The following is a 17356-nucleotide window of genomic DNA, read 5'->3' as shown; positions in this document are numbered from 1 at the left end:
TCAACTTGAGGAAGTTATGTTTGGTAATTGAGTCTTTGTTCTGCGAAAAATACCCTTTGCCAGTGAATGAATAAAAACAAATGCAGATTAGAAACCAAACCATTCTGCCTAAACAGTCTGTACAAGGTTAATGCTCAATTTGAGCCTTGTCCTGTATTTCCTCATGGAATTATACTGACATAACCCTCTTCCCTTCTGCTACACTTGGTAATCCAGCTTCTCCTTTTCAATGTATCTAGGATATTCACTTAAACCAGGTCTTCTCTGAACCAATCCTACAGTCTCATCATTCTCTGTGGAAAGAGCTTTTGAATGGTTTGGTTGTCTTCAGCTAATTGATGCCTTTTCTTTCCCTCCGACATTAGGAAAGTTTCAGCTTCCAGATTTCCTCCCAGGCGCCTCCTGCACTCCTCATGAAATTAGCTGTGAAGAAGAAAGCAACAGTTTTCCGGCATAAAGTGGTTGATAATGCGGACGATTACACGCTCCAGGTGAACGGGACGGAAGATTACATCTACGGAAACTACCCCCTCAGCCGCTTCAAGGTGAACTGCTTCACTTCTTTTGTCTTCCTGTGTGCCATTTTTTTTACAGGTACTTTGTTTAGATGACAGATCACATTTTAGTTCAGTGGTTAACACTGCTGTCTCACAGCATCAGGGATGCGGGTGACTGTCTGCGTGGAGTTTGCACATGCTCTCTGTGTCTGCATGGGTTTCCTCCGGGTGCTCCAGTATCCTCCCACAGTCTGAAGATGTTCAGGGTGGGTGGACTAGCCGTGGAAAATGCAAGGTTAGAGGGATGGGCTGGGGGTGTGAGAGTCTGGGTGGGATGCTCTTCAGAGGGTCGGTGTGGCCTCAATAGGCTGCTTCCACGTTGTGGGGATCCTATGATAAATGCCAGTGTTTGCTTCAAGAGGCTCTGAGTCTTTGTTCCAACCCCAGTGAATCTACAAGCCCAGGTCTATTGGAGGAAGCACGTGGCTTTACACAGCTTCAGCCTTAACATCTCATGGTGGGTGGACTCGCGAAGTTGCACTAAAGAAGAACGGAGGCTTAGAGCATATTTCCTCACGTGTTTGAATGCGGAGGAAGGGGACACAGTTTCAGAATGCAGTGTCTTACGTTTAAGATCCTGCTGAGGAGGACTATCCTTTAGAGGGTCTTCTGAATTTCTCCTCCCTGGACATGGCATCATGGGTTGTATTCAGAGCTGACTTGTGCAAACTGCTCTTACAAAGAGAGTGGTTGCAAAGTAATGAAGGGTGATTGACAAGGGAGTTGGGAGCTATGGTAGGATGCTGGTGCAGGCTGCAAAATGAAGTTCCGATTATAATCAGATCAACCATGATCTTATCAAATGGTGGAACAAGACCACATGGCCAACTACCACGACTATTTCTCACTTCCCATGCTGTTAAATGTTATAGCTGCTTTGTATAGCCTGTAAAAAAAAAAAAAGTTTTCATGTCTCAAACCTCAAAATAAGATCGGGAATGCACAACATATATTGGCAGTTGGTATGCACTTATGAATGGTGCAGGCAAGTTGTTCGAACAGATGGATCCAGCTCAAGGAAAAGGGTACAAGACTTGCCTCAGTCAGTTTTCCTCCATTCTAATCTGAACCATTATTTTGTAATGTTGTATTGTGCTGTTTCATCTAGACAGTGGGTTTGAGGCATTCCAGAGTAATCAGGAAACAGTGTCAGTGACAATCATGGGGGTCTCTATGGTCCACATCACACAAACAATCTGCCTCGTAGCAGACAGGAGATAAAAATTACAAACGTTTTGTGTTGGAAGAGCAGTGGATGGATTGGAGAGCTGTGCTTTGGGGTGATTTCTCATTATTTTGGCTAATATTGAAATTGATAAAAGGAGACAGGAAGCCTTTCAACTTCCTCTCCTCGGGACTAGGATACAACTTACTGGCTTGACAACGGGACACAAACTTATAGAGCATGAGAAGAGGGTGCTTATTGATTGGACCATCATTGGCATGGAAATACACCAGGCAGGTAGATTCTGACTGGCAGAGGGCTGCAGGATTTGGGAATGAAGATTGACAGCTAATTGTTCCTGTTACATCTCCACCACAACAATGGTCCAGTTTTTCACTATCTGTGTAAACTGGTGTTCCCTTTTTTCATGTTTGTTCCCTGCATCCTAGGCTTGGTAAGTGCAAGACAGAAAGCCTTAACTTCTTGTCTCCCTTAAACAAGTTTTAAATTGGGTATTACCGATCAATTTGAAATATCTTAAAGAAATGCATGTATAATCTCCCCTGACTGCTTAGCCTGCCAAGCGAGCATTTCTCCCAAGATATATTAATTGAAATATTTAATTTCTAACTATTTGAATACATAAATAAAAATTACTCAATTTTTAAATATTTACTCCAGTTAAGCGACATTGTCAGTGAGGTCACTATTTATTGCTGTCCTGCAAGAAGCTGACAGTGAACTGTTTTCTTGAGCCACTGTAGTCCGTGGAATACAGTTGCAGCCAGAGCACGGTTAGAGAAGGAGAAGGTTTGACCCAGCAACATGTTTCAGGGCAGCTTTGTCCCGGATATTGTCGATTTTCTCATGTGTTGTTGGAGCTGCACCCATCCAGGCTAGTGGGGAGTAATCTTCCACACTCCTGACCTGAGCCTTGTGGATGGTGGAGAGGCTGTGGAGAGTCAGGAGGTGAGTTGCATCCCACAGAAGCACCAACCCTGACCTGCCCTTCTGGCCATTTCTCTTTATGTGAGCAGCTCAGCTAAGTTTCAGGTCAAAGCTGAAACCCTGGGATGTTGATAATGGGGTTTCAGTGATGGTAAGTCCATTGAACATTATAGAGTCGTAAGGTCTACAGGACAGAAAAAAGGCCAATCGAGTCTACCCTGATCACAAACAAGCATCTCACTATTCCAATCCCAGCAGGTGTCAAGAGGAGAAGCTTAGTTTCTCCCTCATTGGAGATGATTATTGCCTGGCACATTGTGTGTTCTGAATGTCAGTTGCTGCTGGTATCAGAAATTATAGGGCACACAGAGGAGAGATCTTCTGTAAGAGAGGGTGGCATGGTGGGTCAGGGCTTAGCACTGCCATCTCACAGCACCAGGGACCCAGGTTCAATTCCAGCCTTGGGCGACTGTCTGTGTGGAGTTTGCACATTCTCCCCGTGTCTGTGTGGGTTTCCTTCAGGTGCTCTGGTTTCCTCCCGCAGTCAAAGATACGCAGGTTACTGGATTGGCCACGCTAAAATGTCCCATAGTGATCAGGGATGTGTGGGTTATCCATGGGAAATGCAGGGTTACAGGGATGGGAGTGGGGAGGAATCTGGGTGGAATGCTCTTCGGAGAGTGCGGACTCAACAGGCCGAATGGCCACTTTCCACACTGTAGGGAATCTGTGATACATCCATCAATGTGCTGTCAGTCTAAGCTGTTCTGAGAAACAGTTGTTGTTACGATGAGCTACAATATCAAGCCTTAAAAGGTACAATTGTTTGATTTGTGACTTTGCCAAGTTCCATAACTGCAAGGGCAAATTTCATCAAAGTGCTTAACTAACACCAAGTATGCGTTGCGTTTTTCTTTCTCCAGTATATCTGTAATTGTATGTCCAGCAACCTGACTCCACACTTGACAATGGTCCATTATTCCACAATCAAATCCTGCCAGGATGAACAGTTCAGCAGCCTGGGACAAGTTACAAAGAGCCGCCCCCACTCCAAACCACCACCACTTCCAATTAAAAAGGTAAGAAGTCCATTTGTATGTCCCCGTTGCAGCTGTCTAATGCGTTGTGGGTGAATTTGATTACCCAACATAATTAGATTCTGAATACAGCACACCACCGCAATGGCCTGGAGAAAATTATACTTGGTGAAATGTCTGATCAGTAATCCAATTACTTACTTTTATGCTCTGTAGCTGAAACAGATTTTAAATTTATTCCTGTCTCCCCATTGTTCCAGTAGTGTGGCTGTCAGCTATGTCACAAGGAGGTATAAATGTGGCTCACTACAAGTGAATGTAAACGTCCCCCTAAACCCATAGGGGCTGCTCTCACTAGAAACAGCAGGTGGTGGCTTAATCTGAGGGTCACCAAGCCTCAGACAGGGGGAAAGCTTGTAAAGGAGGCCTCAGCAACCCCAGGAGGCGCAGGAATTGAGCCCACACTGCTGGCATGACTTTGCATCACAAACCATCCATCCAGCTATCTGAGCTATCAGACTCTTCTCACTGCAAGTGTGGCTTCCTTGTATTCACACTACTTATCGTTTGATCTTTGAGATCCACTAGATTTATCCAAATAGTATTTCACAAGCAGCTTGTTGGTTGTAAAGCAGCTCAGGATGTTCTAAGGGGGCTTGAGAGTCATTGGACATAGCACAGGATCCTTCACTTGCTGTAAAGCCTGGATCTTTTGACTTAATGTCTGAGGTACTGTGGGAGGAGTGCTGTATGGGAACACGTTAACACATCTACTGCATTGGAGAACATTCGGCCCAGCCTCAGGCTGCCACCAAGATGTGACTCTGATAAAACAATGTTAGTGTTAGATAGGCCACGGTAAATGAACTGGTGGAGAAGCTGCATTAAGATGTGGTGAAGTATATAAGGCTTAGCCATTGACCCTGCAAGTTGCTCTTATCTGGAACCTCAAGAGCAAACCAGCTTCTTAACTGCACTGAGCAGGATGATAAATCCATCTCAGAAATGGATGCCTGACACCCTTTAAATTGAAAGTTTGGGCTTTACCCCAATCCAATTGAACTTAAACCTTTCCTGTTGAAAATTAGTCAACATTTAGTTCCAGGGTAAGTTGTGATGTCCCAGTGAAGCTGGTGGATTGACTCGGGAAATCTCTCTCTTTTTTGAATGGACATAAAAAGACATTTACACAGACATTCAACCCAACCAGGCCATGCTGCACTCCCCGTTCCAGGTGAGCAAATTTCCTCATTACAGTTAGCCAACTTGTTCTGATTTCCCATGTAGTTTCACTTTCCAATAGCTTAATGCCAGGCTGTCTCGAAATTATTTGTCCAAGAATTCTGGCGCCATATTTTATAACTGGTGGATGTTGTTTAATACTTGCCATGACTATTTAACTGATATAACTCATTCAAATTCAGCAGATTTCAAGTCAAACAGCATGGAGACAGGGCTTCTGGCCCAACTTGTCCATGACCAACCAGCTTCTTTAAACTGAATTAGTCTCATTTGCCTGAGTTTGGCCCATATCCCCCTCAACCCTTCCTTTCCTCTACCTGTCCAAATGCCTTTTAAATGTTATAATTGTACCAGCTTCTACCACGTCCTCTGGCAGCTCATTCCATGCACGCACCACCCTCTGTGCGAAAATATCGCCCCTCAGGTCCGTTTTAAATCTTTCCCCTCTCTCACCTGAAACGTATGCCCTCTAGTTTTGAATTGCCCTGCCCTGGGAGAAAGATCTTTGCTCTTCACCTTCTCTATGCCCTTTATGATTTTGTAAACTTCTATAAGGTCACCCCTCAACCACCAATGCTCCAAGAACAAAGGTCCCAGTCTATCCCGCCTCTCCCCATAGCCCAGACCTTCCAGTCCTTTTCTGCACTGAAACAAAACAGTGTTAATCCAGTGGGACAAGTGTCACCTTGTTTTTGACCCGTTGTCATTGAGTTTGCTTAGACTTTGCATCGGACCTATTTCCTGAATTGCTCATGCAAGTTAGAACATGTAAAATGCTACAAATTTGGTTCTTAGGTAATGTCACAACAGATTATCAGGGAAAAACAAAATAGGAGAATACAAGATTTGATTGCAGTGTTGTGAAGTTTTGGAAAACCTTGTAAAGAGGAGAAAGGAGAATAGGAGAAAGATTTTTTTGTTTCCTCTCTGAAGAAGGGTCTAGGCCCAAAACGTTAGCCTTCCTGCTCCTCTGATGCTGCTTGGCCTGCTGTGTTCATCCAGCTCTACACCTTGTTATCTCATTATCATAGAAGAGAAAGGTTTCACTGTGGTAAACAAGCCAACGCTGCAGGAAATCTCTTGCTGTAGTTGCCACTGTCACCTGAAGTTTAAGGCAGAGTTTAGTGCTTTTGGGGACTTTACAGAATGAAGCTACGCTGCACTAATACACAAGACCAGAAATCCTGAAGTGTTCACAGTTATAAATAGACAGTGGTAAATGCATTCAATATACTGTGTGTGGTTAATAGTGTTTGAGATTCTAATCAGAAATACAGTAATAAAAGAAAATTCTGCTGCAAGATTGCTTAAATATCATAAACTAAAAGAGATCAGGTGCTTCCGTGAGTATAATTTACTTGTGATGTCTCACACTTGGTTCTGCCTTCAAAGAGTAACAGGAGCACTGGCTGTATTGGCGATAGATTTGGGGTACACTATCACTAATGTCGTTGATGACTCGACATTAAACCTGACACTGTCTTCCTTTTCTGTCAGTGTTCTGTCTGACCCTTTGTCACAAAAACAAGTCAATACTTTCCCATTAAAGCTAAAGAAATAATGCGCATTCTACTCTTGGTCCATACATGAGAATAGTTCAGAGAAACTTCACTCATCTGATTCTGGAGGGAATGAGCTAATGAATGAGGAGAGGTTGGTCCTGTAGACATTGGAGCTTAGAAGAATTGGAGGTGATATTATTGAAATATTATAGACCCTGGGGAGACTACCAGAGCAAATGGTGAAAGGACATTTTGCCTTGTGGGAGAGACTTAGAACCAGACCCAGCTTAGAAATTACGGAGTTCACATATAATGAAGACCATCACTAGAATGTGAAATTCTCTCCCCCAGCGAAGTGTGGAGGCTGCGTCATTGAACATGTTCAAGGCTAAGTTAGGCAGATATTTACATTTTAATATATCAGCAGGTCTGGCAGCATCTGTGACGAGAGAAAGCAAGTTCAGGATGACTCTCCATCAGAATTTAACTCCCGTTCTCTGTCTAGCGATGCTACCAGACCTGCTGCGTTTCACCAGTGCTTTCTGTTTGTATTTCAGATCAACAGCACTTTGCTTTTCTTAGACAGATAATTGATGGACAAAGGAATCAAGCATTACAGGGGTGGACAGAAAGGTAGAGTTGTGATTGCCATCAGATCAGCTACAATCTCATTAAGTGGCAGAACGAGTTTGAGGGATCAAATGGCTTCCTAATTCACATGGTCATATGCTGCGTTAATGTACCTCAGTTTGAACCAGAGGTGGAGGTGAACAAGAGTTATCTTTAGGGCCCCAGTGAAAGGTAACTTCAGGGGGAGGATGGGCGAATGGTTGGTGTCTGTGCTAATTATGTTTGACATCTGCGTTTCTGGATATTGTTTATGAACATAAGTGGATTTGACTGCAGTGTTGCCAGAAATGGAATCCCTCAGTGTTGGGGTTTGCATGTGAACTCTGGCAGAACGTGCAGACTGGGGAGGTAGATCAGCTTCTGTAGTGTTGTCCCCCTGTCAGGGGAGAGACATGGGAAGGAAGAAGCTTGAGTAGGGGGGCAAATGGGATGAGCAGAAATGAACATCACCCTGAAGTAAATGAAAATATTTAACACTGAGACAAAAACAGTAAAGCTTCTGGTGTCTTTTGGTTCATACTTTTAATACAGAATCTTGCAAAGATGTTGTTTGCTCTTTTTCCTTGTCCTCAGCACTTCTTGTGTGTTTGTGAGTATGTTGTGCGTGTATCTCTGTGTATCTGTGCGCGCGTGTGTTTCTGTCTGCCTGTGTCTGTGCCTGCGTGTTGTGTATATGTGTGTGTTTTTGCATGCATGTGTCTGTGCGTCTGTACATGTGTCCGTGTCCGTGTGTGTGTGTGTGTGTGTACGCATGCTACAGGCACAAACTCTAGGAAGCAACAAGGACGAGAATTCCAACGTGATTTTATTGGCCCTTCAAAGACATTTGCTTTAATGTCACTTCCCTTGTGCTTTCTTCTCTAAAAAAATTCAGCATTACAATATCACCATTATTCACAGGTTGAAAACCAGCTGAAAACATGACAAAGCTCTGCTGTTGGATCTGCTTGTAGTTTCACAAAACTCCAAGTGGAATACATCACATGCTGTGTACTCTGTGACCTCCCAGATAGAATGGGAACAGCATTTTGTTTTATTCATTCGTGGGGTGTGAGTAGCACTGGCAAGGTCAATGTTTATTGCCCCTTCCATTTACCCTCAAGAAAGCGATGGTGAATGTGTGATACAATCCTGTATGAGGAGGGTTGCTGATCTCACTAAGCTGAGCCTGCCTGGCTGACTAATACCCACATTATGACTTGATGCCATTTCTACTTAGGCCATCCCTAGCTCTGGTGGTCCAGGGGAGGCCCACGAGCTTCCAAAGTATTAAAAGCATGAAGGAAGACCACGTGAAGTGAATGGATTTCAGACTTCCAGTGTCAGAAACATTTTGTGTGTTATGACAACAACAAAAGAGAACAGCAGCCAAGTGCAAAGGAGAGAAGCACAGGAGAAATGACCCAGCAAGTTGCAACTGATGAGGAGCAACACAATTGATACACAAACACACTGCAGCATTAGCACCACAGATCAAAGACATACAAAATGACAAAACTCATGCTAAGCAACAAAGTTCTGGGAAATAGAGCTCCTTTCACAATGTTACATAGAAAGACAATAGGGACGTATTTTCAACACCAAGTTAGGGAAATCGCAACTCAGCTGACTCACCTTTGATTTAAGGGCCCAGTGAAACCCAAATTTCACCCCTAATGTGGGAACCCCATTGTGTTGAGCCTCATCAGCCCCAAAATCTGAGCCCAGGTAACCATAGGGCTGGATGAGCACCAAGGTGGGCTGGTCAGAGTGACCACCACCATTCTGTCAGACAGTGTTGCATTTGGTTTAGAAAATATTCAGCCCTCACACCCCATCATGCCCTCGCCAATATTCCATGGTCCCTCAGACCCAATCTGACCCTTCATGCCTCCTCCTTCCCTCATGAGCCCTCATATTGCCAATGCCATTACCATAACCATTCACAGAGAATGCTGGAGAAACTCAGCAGGTCTGGCTGCATCTGTAGAGCGAGAAACAGAGTTAACGTTTTAGTTCTGGTGTGACTCTTCTTCAGGACTGTTCTGCTCCTTCCAGCATCTGCAGTACTTTGCTTTTAACACAATTGCTGCTCACCCATGATCTATCGTGGGCAAACTTCAGGAGATTTGAAACAATAAAGAACAAATTTATAATCCTCCAGCAATCTAACTTAGCTCTCACCTATTCACACTTGAGAGAGAAAAAACAACTCATGTTCATGAAATCCTTGCAGAGCTGTTAACTCTCATCAATATATTCAGTCAGTTATAAAAACAAGTTTCTATTTAGTTACTACCTAAAAGACAAATAATCCTTTAATAGCCTCTTAAAAGTGTTAATCACACCATGAATTTGAATCTCCTACTGAGATAAGCACTGGAAGTCTTAAAAATATGGAACAATTTGATCATGATATAGCCTACATCAGATGGCCTGTAGCTCAAAGTCATAGAGTATATGGGAATTTTTATTTAGTTTAATAACTTAAGGCTGTTTGTTTTTCAAAGAACAGTGGACTTAAAGAACTTGAGATTGTGACCCCTATAAAGACCATTTCCACATTTCAAGAGCACTGTGTATGCTCATGAGTTTGTGACTTCTGCATTTAAGAAGCTTGAAATTGCAAATTTGGCGCCCAGTTTGAACTCAGCTCTAACTCCAAATGACCCTGCTGAATTTGACCTTCCCTACCCTGCATGTTCCTTTCTCCCTTAGCAGAAAGAACAGTTTTGCATTTTCATCTGCCTTTCCTGACTAGGAAGGTGGAAAGCTGGACTTTGCCAATATCTGACAATCTATGTTATTATAATGGGTGTGGATTCTTTCCAGAAAAGGGAAGAGGAGTTAAATAATTCCCACAATTAAATATGTCCATGATGGAACTACAGGGAGTTATGAACATAGCCCAGACCATCACACAAGCCAACTTTCCATCAATTGACTCCATCTATACTTATCCCTGCCTCAGAAAGTCAGTCAACATTAGCAAAGACCCCTCCCACCCCAGTAATAATCCATTCCAACCCCTTCCATCAGACAGAAGACACAAAAGCTTAAACACACATACCAACAGGCTTAAGCACAGCTTCTTGCCCGTTGTTATTAGACTTCTGAATAGACCTCTCAAATTTCAAATCCAATATTGATCTCATTCTTTTTGCACCTTCTCTGCAGCTGTAACTTTGTATTCCTCAACTGTTCTATCACTCTATGATCTTTGTATGATATTGTCTGCCTATACTACACACAAAACAAAACTATTCACTGTGCTTAGGTACATGTGACAATAATAAATCAAACCACAGTCAGATGCCTGGAGGTGATATGTAATTAACAATCTGTTCTGCACTAGTCAATTTCACCGTGAGAGAGAACTATGACTTTAAATTCTTTCTTTAAATTTGGCAGAGCAAGAGAAAAAATAGACTGACTCTTAAGTGTTTCAAAATTGAGAGTGATTTGTTTAAGTGTCAAAAATCTAACATCAAACCCTGATTAACAAGCACCCTGATTCAGTATAAATATTCCATTTTACAATTTAGTGCTGCTCTGTGCACTCTTTTCCTTTTGAACATGCTGTATACATTTATTAAGTTTGTCACAGGAGCCCTCAAACACAAAGAGTAGATTCAGTGATAAAACAAAATGCTTTTATTTTTCAAAAGAATCCTTTGAGTATAGGAGTTGGGACGTCATGTTGAGGTTGTACAGGACACTGGTGAGGCCTCTTCTGGAATTCTGTGTCCAGTTATAGAAAGGATATTATTAAGCTGGAGAGGATTCAGAAGAGATTTACCAGGATGTTAGCAGGTATTGAAGGTCAGAGTTTTGAAGAAGGGCTGGATAGGCTGGAAATTTTTTCACTGGAGCATAGGAGGTTGAGAGGTGACCTGATAGAAGTTTATAAAATAGTGAGGGGTGTAGATAGAGTCAATGGGAGTTGTCTTTTCCCCAGGATGGGTCATTTCAAGACTAGGGGGTACATTTTAAGATGAGAGGACAGAGATTTAGAAAAGATAATGAGGGCCAATTTATTTACCCCGAGGGTGGTTCATGTGTGGAACGAGCCTCCTGAGGAAGTGGTGGACACAGGTACAATTACAATATTTAAAAGACATTTGGATAAGTACATGAATAGGAAAGGTGGAGGCATATTAGCTGGGAGCAGGCAGGTGGGACTAGTTTAATTTGAGATTATGCTCGACATGGACTGGTTCGACTGAAGGTTTTGTTTCCATGCGGCATGATTCTATGTCTAAGATTGGTAGAGAAAGATTGATTTTGATTAGAACTACTAAGAGTTGCGCCCTGTATTTTAAATAAAAGTTTTGCAAAATTAAATGCCATTGCGATGAAATGGGGAAAAGGATGGAAAACATTTTCACACCCTTGCACCATTCCTGTCAAAGTGTAAGTTCTTCAACAGTTTACGTGGTTTCAACATTTTGTTGTCACTGCTGAGGTAGGCAGGAAAGTTGGGGCAATTAGTGGGTAATGTCAAAATGCAGTTAAAATTTCCCATGTATGTTGGAGGGTAGAACCCTTTGGAGGAGTGGGTTGGGGGATTGTTGTTGAGGCTTCATTTGGTACCTTCTTTGGCCCATAGAATTTAACAATCGCTATCTTTCTGATAGGGAAGCTCGTCAACCTGAAACATCCGCTCTGTCAGTCTCTGCACAGATCCTGTCAAGCCTGTTGAACATTTCCTCATTTCTGTCTCAGTTTTCCAGTGTCACAGTCGGCAGTGATAGAGGATGGAAGACTGTCACCTCTGCTAACTTAGAATCTTTAGCAAACGAAGATACACATTGTATGTCCTGCACCGCCAACCAAACAATTCGCTACAGTAGGTCCATGGAAACATTGATCAGACCTAATAATGCCCATCACCTGAATATAATTCAACACCTGATTAGTAGATTAATCTAACAGAGAGACAATGTGTAGAGTTATTGCATCTCTTTATTGTTAGTCATCCCAGAGAAAGTATGCAGTTTTTGAATAAGTATTTCATAACACACTGAATAAGTAACTCTGTCTACCTTGATCATTTGCAGTCTGCCTTCCTCATTCTGCTCCTCAGAAATGCAGCAGTTGGCACCTTGTGCAGAAATTGATGTACTTTCTTGCTTCCTGCAGCAATTTGGAACCAGTCTGTGGAATTTGGAGAAACCGTTTACGATCACGTTAATTTCAGGGAGCAAAGTAAACGCAGATGAGGGAATGAAGGTTGGTACCCTCTTCTCATTCTCACCAGCACAATTCCCCCCCCCCCCCCCCCCCCCAACCCCCGTGGCTGCTGCCCACCCTTGCTGTGAACTTCCCAAATTATTTACTGCATTAACTGATTAATATATATAGATTGCTAGTCATATGACCTCAACCACAAATCCACATTAGTGTTGCAAGCTTTTTTGCAAATTTCAGATAAAAGCACAGGAAGTGTAGAGGTTTTGTGTTCAGTCCTCCTGAAGCAAGTATTTCTTCTTAGAAGCATGATTTCTCGGTAGTAAAATTTCAAACTTTTGTGGTTGTGAGTTGCAAGGGGGAGTTTGGCCCTTGCGTGAGTGAAAGGGAAGGGGGAGCCATTCAGCTGTGTGCCTGTCCCAGTTTGCAAGAAGCTGGCTTGTCATCGTCTGTTGTTTTTCAAAGATCGGAAAGAGATTAGCTAACTGTCAGGTGTTGTTTTGAACAATCAAGGCATTTTAAGCTGTTTGTTTCAGAAAAAAATCTTGTAATTCAACCTCAAAAAACAAGAAGTGATGTGGTGCAAAAACTGCCAGTGCAAAACAGCTTCTTTTTTCATTGAGACTTGTCAGTGCGCACACATTTTGCTAACTCTGTTGCCAGTTTCTGGAGGTGGGATCACTTTTGCTTCTGCCATTGGCCTCTTGATGTAGCAATGCCCAGGGTTTATCGCCTTCCCACACCAACTGGGAGAGGGGGCAGGCTGCTTGGGCTGAAATTTCCTGGTTGTGCCACGATGCTGACTCCGGCCTGTGTCCTGGAAGTGGAAGGATGCCCTCACACGCTTCCCAGAGTTGGGAAATGTCCTCGGGAAGCTCCATCCAGTCAACAATGGCAAGTTACCCACTGAATCAGCCTGAAGTGAACCCCAACCCGGCACCCTCACCTGGAGGGTGCTGAAGGTGGCAGGTGGGCAGCTAGGAGGGGGTCTCAGTGTGAACACAGGGCGGAAGGCGCTCTGCACCGTGGTGAACAATTGAGAGTCGTGCGTGACAACAGTTTTCGGGCCATCAGGGAGGAACAGAACACCGCCCCCCCGCCCCGCCCAAGCCCCACACGTACACAGTAAGATCTGTGGCCAAAGCTATGTGGCTGTTATGTCCCAGCAGACCCTAGCTAGGGTCATTGAAAGCAGGTATTTTAAAAAAAATAATTGCCCTCCCTCTCCCTGTCCCGTTGCCAGTGTCTGACTTCAGCAAGGAGCCTGTTGGCTGATGGGAAGATCTGAAGACATTGTCATTATTCCTCCAAATGGCCCATTGTTGGGTCTAATCAATTGTCCGCCATTGCCCAGGGATTGTCTTCTGCCATGTTGATCCCACCTCTGGCAAGAACTCTCAGAGGCAGGAACACTTCGGGAAGTCTAAAAGAGGGATTACTTCCCAACTCTTCCCCTGGTCTTCTGTCCAAACCCAGCTCTGATGGATTGGGGATATTCAGCCCATCACTCCTTGACTGGGATATCCTTGATGCTCAGTTTCCAATGTTTTTATAATTTCAAAAGAAAAAACAGGTAAGTGTTACAAAAGCTTGTTGCAACGCTGCAATGACATTTTTCCTCAGCATTAGACCATGAGACATAGAAGCAGAAGTGGGCCACTCAGCCCATCGAGTCTGCTCTTCCATTCAATGAGATTGTGGCTGATCTGATGATCCTCCTTTCTACTTACCTGCCTTTTCCCCATAACCCTCAATCCCCCCACTGATTAAAAATCAGTGTCAGAAGTCACACAACACCAGGTCATGGTCCAACAGGCTTATTTGAAATCACAAGCTTTCAGAGCGCTGCTCCTTCATCAGGTGAAGTGAATATACTGAACAACCCCGCCTCGACAGCCCTTTGTGGGAAAGAATTCTGCAGCGACATCCCCGAGAATGACCTGCAATTTCCTGGCAACTCACAATCAATCCCTGACTCTGAGGTTAAAACGAGAGTTTACACTGAACCTCTTTTAAATTCTAAAGCAGGGTTGGAGTGGCATGTGTTGGGGCTGAAGCTTCGTACAAAATGCAAAATCTCGAACAAGGTGCAAAATTTGTTCGTAGTTTGATCATTTGGAAGCAGCGCAAAAAATGATGGAAGAAAAAATGGCATTTTGATTGACCCAAAAACTGTACCTTATGTAATTTGTGAAATGTATTCATTGAAATTTGAGATGGCGATGGTTTTGAGAAGTGTGCAAATAATTCAATTAATTTGTGGATGTCACCTTATTCTGATGTAAAGTATTCAAAATTATAATGGAGCAGATTTTCCACTTGAATGTCTCGAATTAGAGCACTGCCCAACTGGAGCAGTGAGAGGGAACTGTATCACAGGCGTGCAATCTTCCCTGGCCCACTTACCTCAACCTTTGTGTGCCAGTGTGAATAAGGACTGTCTTTTCCATGGTAACGTCAAAACATTGCAGGAAGAGTTTTGGCCCATACTACCAAGGATGGCATTCGCTCAAACCAGCTGGCACAGCTCCTGACTGCCAGACAATGAGGTGCCTGCTTTCATCCAAACAAAATGTACTGGAGAAACTCTGTGGCTCTGGCCGCATCTGTAGAGAGAGAAGGGCCACTGAACTCAAAACATTAACTCTGTTTCTCTCTCCACAGATGCTGCCAGACGCACTGAGTTTCTCTAGCAATCGATCTATTTGTTTTTGATCTTCAGCATCTGCAGATCTTTGGTTAATTTCAGAGCGAGAGTTAGGCTTCAGTTTACACTCAAAAGAATCAAATTTAATCGAATGGCCAAATGCTTTCCAAAGCATGGGCGATATATCTAAGTTTCTTCGTATTGTAAACGTGTGGAATCTTTGTCAAAGTTAGTGATTTGTGAGATGAATGAGTTCAGCAGGAACAGCATTTTCCAGGCACATGCAAAGGACAGGCCTCATGGATCTGGAAATCCGGCCTCTTCACAATATTGCTATCCACAGAGAGATCCATCAGATCATTCTGCTGTTGGAGTGCCCTGTCCCATTCCATGTGGCTGTTTCATTGGGAAGAATGAGGAGCAAGCCAGGTTGCCGAGTAGAGTGCGATTAGCAACACAGGAAGTGGGTGGAAGGGTTCAGGAATGTGTGGCGTGAACCCAAGATGCTTGGAACTCAAGCTAAGCTTGCAAGGAGAGCATTCCCCTCCAGGCCTGAGAAGGTCTTTGTGACAAAATTTAGAAAATGAGTCATCGAGGAACATACATCCTGCTTTGTTTCATTAGGTGTAGATTCTAAGAGAAGATGAGGGGATTGATCTGACCAAGGGAGTGGAGCCATTGAGAAAGGTTCACATTTATTTCTCTATGTTACTAGAACTAACAAGGCTCATAATTATTTACAGCATGTTTCACACCTTGATCATTTTAAATGTATAATTTTTAAGATGCACCTTGCACATCTGTTGGCTTTCCAAGTCTGGGATCATCGAGGGAGGTATTTTTCAAAGCAACTAGTTAGAGAATGGTACTTTCCACTTCAGGATTTGCAATTTCAAAATTGATCGATTTAATTGCTCGTTTTTTTTTGTTTCTGTCACAAGGCTATTCTGTTGTGATACTTTCTGGCTATAGTTTGTAGCCAGTCAGATATTTGCTGACTAACAGCTGAGCCCTCAGTGTACTTCATGACAATTTCAATGTAGCAGTTCCCATGTGCAAGATTTTTCGAAAAATCTGGCACAGAAACGAACCTTAGAAGTGCAGCCGTGTTAAATATCAAATAGCTGACATTTGGGAAATATTTTAACTCCTACAACCCTTTCCTCCGGCCGCACTTTAAGCAATAAAATGTTTTTTTTTAAATAATCTTCTAAAGCACTCCCACTCACTGCAGTTCATGCAGCACTGTGGTTACTTTCTTGCAACTATCATTTGAGTTTATTTGTTTCATTTCTCGGGGAGGAATGTAATATCCTGATATGTGTAGAATGATTGAACCTTACAGCACAGAGATGGACCCTTCAGTCCAACCAGTCCATGCCAAACATAATCTCAAACTAAGCTAGTCCCACCTGCTTGCTCCTGTCCCATATCCCTCTAAATCTCTCCTATACAAGTACTTATCCAGATGTCTTTTAAACATTGTAATTGTACCCACATCTACCACTTCCTCAGGAAGCTCATTCCACACATGAACCACTCTGTGTTAAATATTTTCCCCTTATGTCTTTTTTAAATCTTTCTCCTCTCACCTTAAAAGTGTGCCCCCCATATCTTGAAATTCCTTATTCTAGGAAAAAGACAACTATCATCATCTCTATCTATGTCCCTCATTATTTTATAAACATCTTTCAGGTTACCTTTCAATCTCCTATGCTCCAGTGAAAAATGTCCCAGCCTATGCAACCTTTTTTTGTTACTCAAACCTTACAAACCTTACAACGTCCTGGTCAATCTCTTCTGAACCCTCTCCAGCTTAATAATATCCTTCGAGGAGCTAGACAACCAGAACTGGACACAGTATTCCAGAAGAAACCTCACCAATGTCCCGTCCAACCTCAACATAATGTCCCAAGTCATATACTCAAAGGACGGAGTAATGAAGGCAAGCGTGCCAAATGCCTTTTTAACCATCCCGTCTATATGTGATGCAGACTTTAAAGAATTATGTACCTGCACTCCCAGGTCCCTCTGCTCTACAAAACTACCCAAGGCCCTACCATTAATTGTGTAAGCCCTACCCTTGTTTGTTGTACCAAAATGAAATACCTCACATTTATCCAGATTGGACTCCATTTGCCACTTTCAGCCCATTGACCCATTTGATCAAGATCCCTTTGTAATCTTAGAAAACCTTACTCCCTGTCTACTATGCCACCAATTTTGGTGTCATCCACAACCTTACAAACCATGCCTTCTATGTTCTCATCCAAATCATTTATATAAATCACAAAAAAAAGAGAACCCAGAACTGATCCCTGTGGAACATCGCTGGTTACTGGCCCCCTGTCCAAAAAGCAACCCTCCAGCACTACTGAGATAACGAGGTGTAGAGCTGGATGAACACAGCAGGCCAAGCAGTATCAGAGGAGGAGGAGAGCTGGCATTTCGGGCCTAGA

General features: G+C 43.1%; 1 protein-coding gene across 11 annotated transcripts in view; it reads left to right on the top strand.

The window, feature by feature from the left end:
- Window positions 1-17356, top strand: part of pik3cd (phosphatidylinositol-4,5-bisphosphate 3-kinase, catalytic subunit delta) — a 216924-nt gene that overhangs the window by 138962 nt on the left and 60606 nt on the right. For all 11 annotated transcript variants that reach the window (XM_048561566.2, XM_048561564.2, XM_048561562.2 and 8 more), the window contains 3 exons: window positions 366-545; window positions 3594-3749; window positions 12203-12292. In XM_048561566.2, coding sequence (XP_048417523.1) covers window positions 366-545; window positions 3594-3749; window positions 12203-12292 — 426 coding nt within the window. The remainder of the gene's footprint in view (window positions 1-365; window positions 546-3593; window positions 3750-12202; window positions 12293-17356) is intronic.

Source organism: Stegostoma tigrinum, chromosome 28, assembly GCF_030684315.1.
Source record: "Stegostoma tigrinum isolate sSteTig4 chromosome 28, sSteTig4.hap1, whole genome shotgun sequence".
NCBI lineage: Eukaryota > Metazoa > Chordata > Chondrichthyes > Orectolobiformes > Stegostomatidae > Stegostoma > Stegostoma tigrinum.
Note: the sequence above shows the minus strand (reverse complement) of the source record. Positions and strands in the feature narration are given on the sequence as shown.